Raw genomic sequence first — 14,742 nt, 5'->3', positions numbered from 1 at the left:
TATATATATTCTTTTCCTTTTTCTCTTTTTGTGAGTATGTATGTGCATGCTTCTTTGTGTGATTTTGTCTGTATAGCTTAGCTTTTACCATTTCTCCTAGCATTCTGTCTGTCCATTTTTCTTTATTTTTAATATAATTTTTAGCGCTTGTTACCATTGGTGGATTTGCTTTTCTGTTTGGTTACTCCCTCTTTTTTTTAAATTACTTTTTAGTTTTTTAATTTTCAATAATTTTTTAAATACCTTTCTTTCTTTTAATTATTTTTTCCTCCCCTCCCCTCCCCTCCCCTCCTTTCCTTCCTTTTCTTTTTTTTTCCCTTTTCTTCTGAGTCATCTGGCTGGCAGGGTCTTGGTGCTCCGGCGGTGTGTCAGGCCTGTGCCTCTGAGGTGGGAGAGCTGAGTTCAAGACATTGGTCCACCAGAGACCCCTCAGCTGCATGTAATATCAAACAGCAAAAGCTCTCCCAGAGACCTCAAACTCAACGCTGAGACCCAGCTCCACTCAACAACCAGCAAGCTACAGTGCTGGACACCCTATGCCAAACAACTAGCAAGACAGGAACACAACCCCACCCATTAGCAGAGAGGCTGCCTCAAATATAATAAGGTCACAGACACCCCAAAACACACCACCAGACGTGGTCCTGCCCACCAGAAAGACAAGATCCAGCCTCATCCACCAGAACACAGGCACTAGTCCCCTCCACCAGGAAGCCTACACAACCCACTGAACCAACCTTAGCCACTGGGGGCAGACACCAAAAACAGCGGGAACTATGAGCCTGCAGCCTGTGAAAAAGAGACCCCAAACACAGTAAGATAAGCAAAATGAGAAGACAGAAAAACACACAGCAGATGAAGGAGCAAGATAAAAACCCACCAGACCTAACAAATGAAGAGGAAATAGGCAGTCTACCTGAAAAAGAATTCAGAATAATGATAGTAAAGATGATCCACAATCTTGGAAATAGAATGGAGAAAACTCAAGAAACGTTTAACAAGGACCTACCAGAACTAAAGAGCAAGCAAACAATGATGGACAACACAATAAATGAAATTAAAAATTCTCTAGAAGGAATCAATAGCAGAATAACTGAGGCAGAAGAATGGATAAGTGACCTGGAAGATAAAATAGTGGAAATAACTACTGCAGAATAAAGAAAAAAGAATGAAAAGAATTGAGGACACTCTCAGAAACCTCTGGGACAACATTAAATGCACCAACATTCGAATTATAGGGGTCGCAGAAGAAGAAGAGGAAAAGAAAGGGACTGAGAAAATATTTGAAGAGATTATAGTTGAAAACTTCCCTAATTCAGGAAAGGAAATAGTTAATCAAGTCCAGGAAGCACAGAGAGTCCCATACAGGATAAATCCAAGCAGAAACACGCCAAGACACATATTAATCAAACTATCAAAAATTAAATACAAAGAAAAAATATTAAAAGCAGCAAGGGAAAAACAACAAATAACATACAAGGGAATCCCCATAACGTTGACAGCTGATCTTTCAGCAGAAACTCTATGAGCCAGAAGGGAGTGGCAGGACATATTTAAAGTGATGAAAGGGAAAAACCTACAACCAAGATTACTCTACCCAGCAAGGATCTCATTCAGAGTTGACGCAGAAATTAAATCCTTTACAGACAAACAAAAGCTAAGAGAGTTCAGCACCATCAAACCAGCTTTACAACAAATGCTAAAGGAACTTCTCTAGGCAGGAAACACAAGAGAAGGAAAAGACCTACAATAACAAACCTAAAACAATTAAGAAAATGGTAACAGGAACATGCATATCGATAATTACCTTAAATGTAAATTGATTAAATGCTCCAAACAAAAGACACAGACTGGCTGAATGGATACAAAAATGAGACGCTAAGGCTGCTGCTGTAGCCACCAAGAAGCCTGTGTAGCTATCAATGGAACAGGATAGAATAGAACAGGATAGAAAGCCCAGAGATAAACCCATGCACATATGGCCACCTTATTTTTGATAAAGGAGGCAACAATACACAATGGAGAAAAGACAGCCTCTTCAATAAATGGTGCTGGGAAAACTGGACAGCTACATGTAAAAGAATGAAATTAGAATACTTCCTAACACCATACACAAAAATAAACTCAGTATGGATTAAAGACCTAAATGTAAGGCCAGACACTATAAAACTCTTAGAAAAAACATAGGCAGAACACTATTACATAAAAAACAGCAAGATCCTTTTTGACCCACCTCCTACAGAAATGGAAATAAAAACAAAAATTAACAAATAGGACCTAATGAAACTTAAAAGCTTTTGCACAGCAAAGGAAACCATAAACAAGATGAAAAGACAACCCTTAGCATGGGAGGAAATATTTGCAAATGAAGCAACTGGCAAAGGATTAATCTCCAAACTTTACAAGCAGCTCATGCAGCTCAATAACAAAAAAACAAACAACCCAATCCAAAAATGGGCAGAAGACCTTAACAGACATTTCTCCAAAGAAGATATACATATAGTCAACAAACGATACATATAGCCAACAAATACATGAAAGAATGCTCAACATCACTAATTATTAGAGAAATGCAAATCAAAACTACAGTGAGGTATCACCTCACACTGGTCAAAATGGCCATCATGAAAAAATCTACAAACAATAAATGCTGGAGAGGGTGTGGAGAAAAGGGAACCCTCTTACACCGTTGGTGGAAATGTAAATTGATACAGCCGCTATGGAGAACAGTTTGGAGGTTCCTTAAAAAACTAAAAATAGAACTACCATATGACCCAGCAATCCCACTACTCAGCATATACCCTGAGAAAACCATAATTCAAAAAGAGTTATGTACCACAACGTTCACTGGAGCTCTATTTACAACAGCCAGGACATGGAAGCAACCTAAGTGTCCACTGACAGATGAATGGATAAATAAGATGTGGCACATATATACAATGGAATATTACTCAGCCATAAAAAGAAATGAAATTGAGTTATTTGTAGTGAGGTGGATGGACCTAGAGTCTGTCATACAGCATGAAGTAAGGCAGAAAGAGAAAAACAAATACCGTATGCCGACACATATATATGGAATCTAAAAAAAAAAAAAGAAAAGAAAAATGGTTATGAAAAACCAAGGGGCAGGACAGGAATAAAGATGCAGATGTAGAGAATGGACCTGAGGACATGGGGAGGGGGAAGAGTAAGACGGGACGAAGTGAGAGAGTGTCATGGACATATATACACTACCAAATGTCAAACAGATAGCTGTGGGAAGCAGCCGCATAGCACAGGGAGATCAACTCAGTGATTTGTGACCACCTAGAGGGGTGGGATAGGGAGGGTGGGAGGGAGACGCAAGAGGGAAGAGATATGGGGATATACGTATATGTATAAGTGATTCACTGCTATAAAGCAGAAACTAACCACTGTAAAGCAATTATATTGCAGTAAAGATGTTAAAAATATATATATATAAATGCAAAAATAATACTCAAAATTCACAAAATAAATAAATAAATAAATAAAAGAAACAAGAAAGGAAGGGGAAGGAAAGGGGAAAGGAAGGAAGGAAGAGAAGGAGGGAGGGAGGGAGGGAGGAGGAAAGAAAAGAACACATAGATACAGAGAACAGATCAGATTGGTGGTGCCAGAGGTGGAGGATGGAGGTGGCTAAAATGGGTGAAAGGGGTCGAAAGGTACAAACTTCCAGCTATAAAATAAGTAAGTCCTGGAGAGATCTTAAAATTCTCAAAAATGTATAAGTATGTGTGGTGATATATGTGAAGTAGACTTATTGTGGTGATAGTTTTGCAATGTATACAAACACTGAATCATTATGTTGTATACCTGAAACTAATATTATGTCAATTATATCTCAATAAAAAAGGAAATACAAGTAAAATGACGCTACAGAAACAGATAAATATATACCAAATCGTAAGTTAAAAACGGTAACACAAAATTGTATTTATATCAATTTAAACTACAACATACACATGGATTAATGATAAGAGAAATTCCACAAATATTACTTCATTTTTGAGCTTAGGATTATGGGAATTCAAGATTTTTAATTAGTGTTTAAAGTTTACTCAGAAGATATTTTAAGGTTGACTTAATATAAAATAGCAACACTGAATAATTAGATAAGTGTGTAATCAAATAAAGCCATGGATATCACAGGATATTGTCACAGAAAGAAAACAACTGTATAACAGAGGTATATATAACTTGGTTGTTAGTTTCCTCAAAACTGGTGTTATAAAGCACTGCTGAGAAGCCTACCCAGAAACTACAAAATAAACATCAACACACACACACACACACACACACACACACACACACACACACACAAATCATAAATTACCTGCCATAGGAGGGACAACGCCAGAAAAACGCACTGTTGCATGTTCTCCATTAACTTCGACTCTCCGACCAATGACATCTGATGTCAAAGTGTCATTCATCATAACATTGCCAGAATCCAAAATATGAGGAGATCTAGGAAGAAAACACAACATTGACAAGGACGTAGTAAAGCTCTTTAAAAAATATTTTTTTTTAACTTTACGTAGCTATTCATGAGGTCAACGCTTCTACCCAATTCAGTCTTCACATTTTGGTGAAGGGAAGAACCTAAAGGTTTAGGTACGAGACTCTCAGAATTTGACTTTACTTTACTCTCTAACTATATTTTGATAATTTAATCCTTTTTTAAGAAAGCTCGCTTAACTCCAGTTAGCTCACATCACATGACTGTGTATTCTATCATTTACTGAAGGGGGTGGGAAGGGAAGGAGAATAGAAGAGAGGGGGATAAAGGTTACAGAGAAAAGGGAAAGGAAACAGGCAGCATGGGCATGTTTCTCTCTCCAGGAAGGAGAAACACAAATCCACAGATGCAGGAAGGAACGCGTACAATGAAAAATTCAGGGAATTCCCTTGCGATCCAGTGGTTAGGACTCTGCACTTCCACTGCCAAGAGCGCAGGTTTAATCCCTGGTCGGGGAGCTAAGATTCCACAAGCTGCATGGTGCAGCAAAAAAAGAAAATTTCAGAACCCTAAAAACAAGGAGCCTAAGAGAAAAGTATCATCTATCTAGGAATGATCACTAGGTCCAACTCCCACTTCAACAAGTCGGTTTCTTCAACAGTTGAAAAAGAGCGAGATGGAAGGAAAACAAAGAGATTAAAAGAACTTAAGAGAAATGTAAGCCAACTGCAATGTACAGACTTCATTTGGAACCTAAATTCTTAAAAACTGTAAATAACTTTCAAAATAAACTTTGAGAAAACTGAAAATTTGAATGCTGACTAGATAGTTGATGATATTCAAGAATAATTGTTTCTCGTAAGGCAAAGACAAAATCCATTTATTTTGGGAAAAAAAGGGAAAGCATAATTGTTAAATTTTTAGCTGTGGTAATGGTATAGTGGTTACTTTTTTTTTTTTTTTTTTTTTGCGATACACGGGCCTCTCACTGCTGTGGCCTCTCCCGTTGCGGAGCACAGGCTCTGGACACGCAGGCTCAGTGGCCATGGCTCACGGGCCCAGCCGCTCCACGGCATGTGGGATCTTCCCAGACCGGGACATGGACCCGTGTCCCCTGCATCAGCAGGTGGACTCTCAACCACTGCGCCACCAGGGAAGCCCAAGGTTAGGACTTTTTGTAAGACTTTATATTTCACAGAAATACACATTAAATTATTTACAGATTTTCCTGTATTTTAGACGTATCACACCAGTGGCAGTATAGACAATACACTGAAAGGAAGTTAAAAGCAGAGTGGCCAGTTAGGGAAATACTGCTGTAATTTGGGTGAAAACAATGACCGCTTGAGCCAAGGCACTCGCCTCCATCCATTCATTCAACACATACTAAGCACTGACCACATGCTGGCTAACGCATGGACCTCACATCGCACACAGTAAACCCTATGTGTGTGATTCCTGCCTCAGAAGCTTACAGTCCAGTGGCAGTTAGACTTGAGAGAAGGGTATGGATTTTAGAGAAAGTTAAGAGCTAGAACGGGGTCTGGAGATTAAATGGATAGAAATGGTAAAATTGAAGACTAGGAAGACAAGATTTTGTCTAGGTTTACGGTGGTGCCAGACACCAACATGAGGAATACAATAGGAAGTCTAGGCTTGGGAGGGAAGAGAGTTTGTTTGAGGTGCCTACAGAATGTCATGATGGACTTAGGACTCTAGTTCAAAAGACACGTTTTCACTAGAAGTGTGTTTTTGGGAGTCATCAGCACAATTTTATAACTGATAACCATGACAGTGGATGAGACTGAAAGTGTATTAGGTGCAAAGAAAAGAGGGTGGAAAGGAAAAGAGAGTCACTGACAGAACCCTGGGGAAATATAATATTTAAAAGAGAAAGGGAAGAAACCCCTAAGAAAAAGTCAGAGGAAAACCTGGTTTTCTTTTATCCTTTCTGGCATTTCCTCCTCTGGCTCAGCAAGTGGTACTGGGAAAGTTGGACAGCCCCATGTAATAAATCAATGAAGTTAGAACACACCCTCTCACCATACACAAAAATAAACTCAAAATGGCTTAAAGACTTAAGACATGACACCATAAAACTCCTAGAAGAGATCACAGGCAAAACACTATCTGACATATATTGTACCAATGTTTTAAGTTAGTCTCCCAATGCAACAGAAATAAAAGCAAAAATAAACAAATGGGACCTAATCAAACTTAGAAGTTTTTGCACAGCAAAGGAAACCATAAACAAAATGAAGACAACCTACAGAATGGGAGAAAATATTTGTAAATGATGCGGCTGACAAGGGCTTAATTTCCAAAATATACAAAGAGCTCCTACAGCTCAACAACAAAAAAACAAACAACCCAATCGAAAAAATGGGCAGAAGACATAAAGAGACATTTCTCCAAAGAAGAAATACAGATGGCCAATAAGCACATGAAAAGATGCTCAAAGTTGCTAATTATTAGAGAAATGCAAATCAAAACTACAATGTACTATTTAACATGGGTCAGAATGGCCATCATTAAAAAGTCTACAAATGACAAATGCTGGAGAGGGTGTGGAGAAAAAGGAACCCTCCTACACTGTTGGTGGGAATGTAAGTTGATACAGCCACTGTGGAAAACAGTATGGAGGTTCCTCCGAAAACTAAAAATAGAATTATCATATGATCCAGCAACCCGACTCCTAGGCATATATCCAGACAAAACTATAATTCAAAAAGACATGCACCCCTATGTTCATAGCAGCACTATTTACAATAGCCGAGACATGGAAACAACCTAAATGTCCATCAACAGAGGAATGGATAAAGAAGATGTGGTACATATATACAATGGAATATTACTCAGCCATAAAAAAGAACGAAATAATATCATCTGCAGCAACATGGATGCAAGTAGGGATTATCATACTAAGTGAAGTCAGAAAGAGAAAGATAAATACCATATGATATCACCTATATGTGGAATCTAAAATATGACACAAATGAACCTATCTATGAAACAGAATCAGGGACATAGAGAACAGACTGGTGGCTGCCAAGGTGAAGGGAGTTGAGGGAGGGATGGAGTGGGAGGCTGGGGTTAGCAGATTTAAGGTTTTATATATAGGATGGATAAACAACAAGGTCCTACTTGTATAGCACAGAGAACTATATTCAATATACTATTATAAACTATATGGAAAAGAATATTTTAAAAAATGTATATATATGTATAACTGAATCACTTTGCTGTACAGAAGAAATTAACACAACATTGTAAATCAGCTATGCTTCAATCAAAAAAAATACTGATTGGGACTTCCCTGGTGGTCCAGTGGTTAAGAATCTGCCTTCCAATGCAGGGGACGCAGGTTTGATCCCTGGTCAGGGAACTAAGATCCAACATGCCACAGGGCAACTAAGCCCGTGCACTCTAGTTCCTGCGCACCACAACTAGAGAGCCCACGCGCTCTAGAGCCCGTGCCCCACAATGAAGAGCCTGCGCGCCGCAACTAAGACCTGATGCAGCCAAATAAATAAATTTTTTTTTAAATATTGCTTTAAAAAATAAATAAATACAGGCAAACCTCTGAGATACTGTGTGTTTGGTTCTAGAACACCAAAATAAGGTGAATATCGCAATTAAAAAAGGAGGCGGGGGGGCTGAATTTTGACGGTTTAAATACCGGAGGACAAAACCACCACCAACAACAAAAAGAAACAAACAAACAAACAAAGATAAACATGGGAGGACAGGGCAGTCAGGAAGGGGCCAACATCTAGATCTAAACTTGCCTGGTAGTTGAAAAGCAAAAGGGAAATCAGCCCAGAACCTCAAATTGGTGGGAAAAGTCAAAACAGTTCAGACAAGTTGATGATAAAGTCAATAGGAGGGTGAGGCAGGTGTGAGGAAGCCATGTTTTAGTAAGCTTAGACACAGGTGGAGTCAGCAGCTAAGAGGTCTGGTCAGTAGGTAGGGCCCTAATCACAAGCCTGTGGTCAGAGGCGAAGTTCTAGCCCCTGAGGAGAAAAACTGGTAAGATCACTTTAGAGCACCATTCCTACAAGAAGTTAAAGTATCAACAGTAGGCCGAATCTTGGTTCCATGAACCAGAGTGCATGGGGGTTAACCAAACCCAGAAACTCACAAACAGGCCCCACAGTCAGTGTGAAGCTCTGGGCCAGCGCTCGGCCTAAGGGGACCACCTTGCAGATCAGGCTCACAGCGAGAATATCTTGGCGAGAAGAACGGGTCAGTGGTCAACTGGTGATTAGGAAACCAAGTGGCATAAATGGCAGAAGTGAGGAAAGAAGACATTAGGAAGTCATCCTCATTTTCATTTAACATACATAAGTAATTCATGAATTATAAAGTTCCTTCACCTGCTTGATCCTATTTGATCTCTAGTAACTATTATTTTTTTTTAATAAATTTATTTTCTTTGGCTGTCTTGGGTCTTTGTTGCTGTTTGCAGGCTTTCTCTAGTTGTGGCGAGCGGGGTCTACTCTTCATTGCGGTGCTCGTGCTTCTCATTGCGGAAGCTTCTCTTGTTGCGGAGCACGGGCTCTAGGGCACGTGGGCTTCAGCAGTTGTGGCTTGCAGGCTCTAGAGCACAGCCTCAGTAGTTGCGGCACATGGGCTTAGTTGCTCCGCAGCATGTGAGATCTTCTCGGACCAGGGCTCGAACCCATGTCCCCTGCATTGGCAGGCGAATTCTTAACCACTGCGCCACCAGGGAAGCCCAGTAACAATTCTTTTCATTCCCATCTCTATGTCGCACACACAGGACCTGAGATCATTAGGTAGAAGGTATCTAAGGTCAGTAATTAATTGGCTCTGCATCATGTTTTTGTTTTGTTGGGGGTTTTTTGGCCCTGCTGCACGGCTTGTGATTTTAGTTCCCCAAACAGGGACTGAACCTGGGCCCTTGGCAGTGAAAGCATGGAGTCCTAACCACTGGACTGCCAGGGAAGGCCTTGCATCATGTATTTTTGATGATCCTGTCTAGTCTCTTAACCCTTCTAATAATTGTTTCTTGATACTGTGATCTTCTGTGAGGGTCCAGGAACGATCCTTGTCTTGGTGACCTATGCCTTGGTTCTCTCTCCCTCTGGCCAGTCACCCAATAAGTCCCTATATTCTTTTTTTTTTTTTTTTTTTGCGGTACGCGGGCCTCTCTCACAGGCCCAGCCGCTCCGCGGCATGTGGGATCTTCCCGGACCGGGGCATGAACCCGCGTCCCCTGCATCGGCAGGCGGACTCTCAACCACTGCGCCACCAGGGAAGCCCCCTATATTCTTTGGTTAGACCCACTTGATGCCAGTTACTGGTCCACCCTGGACCTCCATGGCCTGTTGCTAACACCGCCACTTCGATCACCCCTAACCCAAGCCCTCCCTCTCAGTTAGTGTCTAGTCAAACTGTCCTGAAGTCAGGTGCTCACTTAGTTATGACTGGCATGTCACTGTTCCTTGGTTAGGTGCATCCAGGTGCCAAGTGAGCCTTGGTTAAGCCTTTTATTTAAATATATTGGGTTGGCCAAAAAGTGCCTTCAGTTTTTAAGTAAAAATAAAAGACAATTCTCATTTTCACCAAGAACTTTACTGAACAACGTATTCACCCTTTTTGTTCCACTACGTTCTGCCATTTTCCAGGCAACTTCATAATTCCATCTTCCCAAAGCTTTTTATCTTTTTGAGAAAAGAACTGTTCCAGGTGCCTTTTACAGTCTTCCAGGGAATTGAAATTTTTTCCATTAACGTAATTTTGTAAAGACCTAAATAAATGGAAATCCAAAGGTACAATGACTGGTGAATATGGCGGATGAATCAGAACTTCCCAGCCAAGCTGGAACAGTTTTTGCCTGGTCATCAAAGAAACATGCAGTCTTATGTTATCCTGATGGAAGATGATGCCTTCTCTGTTGACTAATTCTAGATGGTTTTCGTCCAGTGCTGCTTCCAGTTGGTCTAACTGGGAGCAGTACTTGTTGGAATTAATCGCTTGGTTTTCTGGAAAGAGCTCATAATAGAGGACTCCCTTCCAATCCCAGCATATACACAACGTCATCTTCTTTGGATGAAGGCCAGTCTTTGGTGTGGTTGGTGGTGGTCAATTTCAATTGCCCCATGATCTCTTCCATTCCACGTTGTTGTACAGTATCCACTTTTCATAGCCTGTCATAATCTGTTTTAAAAGTGGAACGTTTTCATAACATTTAAGTAGAGAATCGCATGCAGAAATACGGTCAAGGTTTTTTTCGCTTAACTTACGTAGAGGCCAAACATCAAAGAGATTAATGTAACCAAGCTGGTGCAAATGATCTTCAATGCTTGATTTGGTTTATTTTGAGTATGTCGGCTATCTCCCGCGTGGTATAATGTTGATTGTTCTCAATTAATGTCTCGATTTGATTGCTATCAACTTCAACTGGTCTACCTGACCGTGGAGCATCGTTCAACGAGAAATCTCCAGCACAAAACTTCGCAAATCACTTTTAACAAATTCAATCAGTCACAGCACCTTCTCCATACACTGCACAAATCTTTTTGTGTGTTTCGGTTGCATTTTTACCTTTCTTGAAATAATAAACCATAATATGCTGAAAATGTTGTTTTTCTTCCACCTTCAATATTAAAATGGACAAACACAAAAATTCACCAATATTTATGTCTTTTTTTAAATGCACACTGATGAGACAGCTGTCACATACTAATCTAACAAAATTGTTTCGAATAAAGTTAAAAACTAAGTGCTACTAGAGCAATCATACAGAAAAAAACCAAACGAACTTTTTGGCCAACCCAATACATGTTCACTAATTAATGGAGACAGCCCATTTAATTTTCAAGTGACTCTGCTTGCTGAATAATAGTTCTTTAAAAAGAGAAGAAATATACCACCCTACCTATCATTTCCACCTACTGATTTTGGTACTGCCCTCTGCAGCTATAGAGAATCAAACTATTCCCTTTTCCAGCTGACATTTAAATATTTGAAGGCCACGGGCTTCCCTGGTGGCGCAGTGGTTGAGAGTCCGCCTGTCGATGGGGGGGGACATGGGTTCGTGCCCCCCAGTCTGGGAGGATCCCGCGTGCCGCGGAGCAGCTGGGCCCGTGGGCCATGGCTGCTGCGCCTGCGCGTCGGGAGCCTGTGCTCCGCGACGGGAGAGGCCGCAGCGGTGGGAGGCCCGCATACTGCAAAAAAATATATATATATTTGAAGGCCACTATTATATTATTATTTCTCCTCTCTCCTCTTCCTGTCCCCATCTCCTAAACCCTATCCCAGGGTAAACATTCCCAGCTCCACCCTCATGTGAATTCCAAGTTCTCCTCCATAATTCATTTACTGATTTTTTTCTTAAAATACAATACCTAAAACTGAAAACCAGGTTCCAAATGTGACTTGACCTGTGTGTGGGTTCAGCGGTCTGAACATCACACATCTAATAATGTAGCCTAATATTACATTTCACTTTTCCCCCTTTTCATGGGAAAGACTGTTGCTTGCTATTAAGATTACAATGAAATAAACTCTGTAGCCATTTCTGAGTTACTATCACTTTCTGATCATAAAATTAAAATGTTTAAATTTCACTATAATTACATTACCCTAAAAAAGTTTTCAAAAGTTTTAAATGCCCTTTCAAATCTCATTAACATGTAAATAGAATTTTATTACAATAGAGATATATAATTTCTGTTCTACTTCTTTTAACATTCTGTAAACATTTTTTTATACAGCCACAGAATCACATTAATCACTTGAATCTTGACATGTAGATACCACAACTGAATCTTTTCTCTATTGTTATGTTTTCATTGTTTACTATCCCAAAGAAAACAGCTGAAAACATCTTTCATTTTTAAATTATTATGTCTTTGAAGTATTTCCTTAGGAAAAATTCTTGAGACAATTATTCCAAGTAAATAAATACGTTTAAGAGTCTAGAAAGCCATGACCAAATTGTCCATCAAAAAAAAGTTAATTACTGACACTGACACCAAGACAAAATCTACTTGTTTAATTCTTTCTACAAAGTCCTAGGAATTCTCATCAAGAGCTTTCAAATCAGGTCTTCTCTATCCTGTACTTGCATATCTAATGTTTGAGGTAGAAGATAATACATTATATTATTATAAATTTAGGACTTTACATTTACATACATTAAACATTCGATAATCCAACATATTATCTCTCCCAGCTGTGTGCTGTGCAATTTTTGTAAAAACAAAGACAATAAAAGAATGTAAGACACTGACCAAAGACCCACGGGTAAAACTTTTCAGTTACAAGCCTATCCAGCTCACATTCAAGAATGTCATGAACTTTGTGAAATGTTTCACTGAAATCTAAATACAGTCAGCCAGGAGATATACTCTTGTCAAACAAACAGAGGAGGAATGGGCTAAGATAAGGAATACTTTCACTTATTAGCTTATACACCTCTGAGTTGTATGAATGTTTTTGGAACAAGTGATTTTTGTTTTTTTCTATTAATGAGGAGGAAAAGAAGGATGATTTTGAAAAGAGGGAGGAATAATGCACTGTTCTCATCGAATTCCCCTGGCTTGCCCGCTGGTCACTTAGTAGCCATCTGGTTATCAAATCAACTGTCGAGGTATTGCAGTGCCTGTGTTCAAGTGACCCTTATTTTACTTAAATAAGGCCCTAAAGCACATGAGTAATGATGCTGGCAATTCAGATATGCCAAAGAGAAGCCATAAAGTGCTTCCTTTACGTGAAGAGGTGAAAGTTCTCCACTTAATAAGGAAAGAAAATAAAATCATATGCTGAGGTTGCTAAGATCTACAGTAAGAAAAAAACCTATCCGTGAAACTGTGAAGAAAGAAATAGAAATTCACACTAGTTTTGCTGTCATACCTCAAACTGCAAAAGTTATGGCCACATGCATAACTGGAAAAGGGACTGAATTTGTACAGTATGATACTTTAAGACAAAAACCACATTCACATAACTTTTATTACTTTTATATGATTATAATTGTTCTATTTTATTATTAGTTATTGTTAATCTCTTACTGTGCCTAATTTATAAAGTTTAGGAAAAAAACAGAGAATAATAAGGGTTTGGTACTATCTGCAGTTTCAGGGATCCACCGGGGGTCTTGGAACATAACCCCCAAACATAAGGAGGAGTATTTATTTTTCTCTTTTTTATGTTTAAAAATGTTTAGGATTTAAAGTTAAAACAAATATATTACTAAAAGACGAAAAAAAAAAAAGAAAGAGGGGGCTTCCCTGGTGGCACAATGGTTGGGAATTCACCTGCCAATGCAGGGGACACAGGTTCCAGCCCTGGTCTGGGAGGGTCCAACGTGCTGTGGAGCAACTAGGCCCGTGCACCACAGCTGCTGAGCCTGCGCTCTAGTGCCCACTTGCTGCGACTGCTGAGGCCCATGCGCCTACAGCCTGTGCTCTGCAACAGGAGAGGCCACCGTGGGGAAGGGTGGCCTCTGCTCCCCGCAGCTGGAGGGGGCCCGTGCGCAGCAACGAAGACCCAATGCAGCCAAAAATAAATAAATAAAATATATAAATTTATTTTAAAAAAACAAAAAGAAGGAAGGAAGGGAAGGAAAAAAAGAAGGAAAGAAAAGAAAGAAATCTATTACTATACCCAAGGAGTAGGCCTTCTTACACTACTTTTTAGCCTAAATCAATCCTAAAGGATTTTTTCTTGTCTTCACGTTTTTTCACAAGTTGATTTTGAGGTTCAACCTTACTGATATTTTCTTAAGAGGTTTGTTCAAGGGTCTAAAAGTCATTGGTTTGGGACTGTTTTTCCATTTTTAGTAATCCCCTTTGCATTTTTCTATGCATATCTTTTTCACCTAATTTTTGAATGGATGATACTTAAAAGTACAAAAAGGAACACACTGAAAGTCTCCCTTCCACTCCAGCCAGTCATTCTCCCTTCCCACTGACAACAGCTTTATTCGTATCTTATAGATACTTCCATACGTATTTTATGCCTATACAAGCAAATACATTCTTTTCTTTCTTTACACAAATGACGGCATACTATATATGTGATTCTACTCCTTATATCTGCATTCAATAATACATGCTAGAAATTTATCCACAGCCATGTCAGGAGCTTTTAAATATTTTACGGCTGCATAGGACTTGTATAGACATACAATTTATATAACTAGTCCTCAAACTGATTGACATTTAGGTTACTGCCAAGTTTTTTCAACTGCAAAAAATACTGCAAGGACTAACCCTGCACGTTTATCTTTTACA

At 39.4% G+C, this 14,742-nt stretch overlaps 1 protein-coding gene across 4 annotated transcripts in view; it reads right to left on the bottom strand.

Annotated features, from left to right (window-relative positions):
• The window catches only part of TBCE (tubulin folding cofactor E), a 110,226-nt gene that overhangs the window by 71,965 nt on the left and 23,519 nt on the right, over window positions 1–14,742 (bottom strand). For all 4 annotated transcript variants that reach the window (XR_003430185.1, XR_003430187.1, XM_027093969.1 and 1 more), the window contains one exon: window positions 4,355–4,488. Coding sequence is in view for 2 of the 4 variants with exons in the window: in XM_027093969.1 (XP_026949770.1) it covers window positions 4,355–4,457 (103 nt within the window). In the remaining 2 variants the exon portion in view is untranslated. Of the gene's footprint in view, window positions 1–4,354; window positions 4,489–14,742 lie in introns of those variants that run through there.

This window comes from Aethalodelphis obliquidens, unplaced genomic scaffold (assembly GCF_003676395.1).
Source record: "Aethalodelphis obliquidens isolate GAN/ISIS:26980383/991018 unplaced genomic scaffold, ASM367639v1 scaffold87, whole genome shotgun sequence".
In the NCBI taxonomy this organism is placed as follows: Eukaryota; Metazoa; Chordata; class Mammalia; order Artiodactyla; family Delphinidae; genus Aethalodelphis; species Aethalodelphis obliquidens.
Note: the sequence above shows the minus strand (reverse complement) of the source record. Positions and strands in the feature narration are given on the sequence as shown.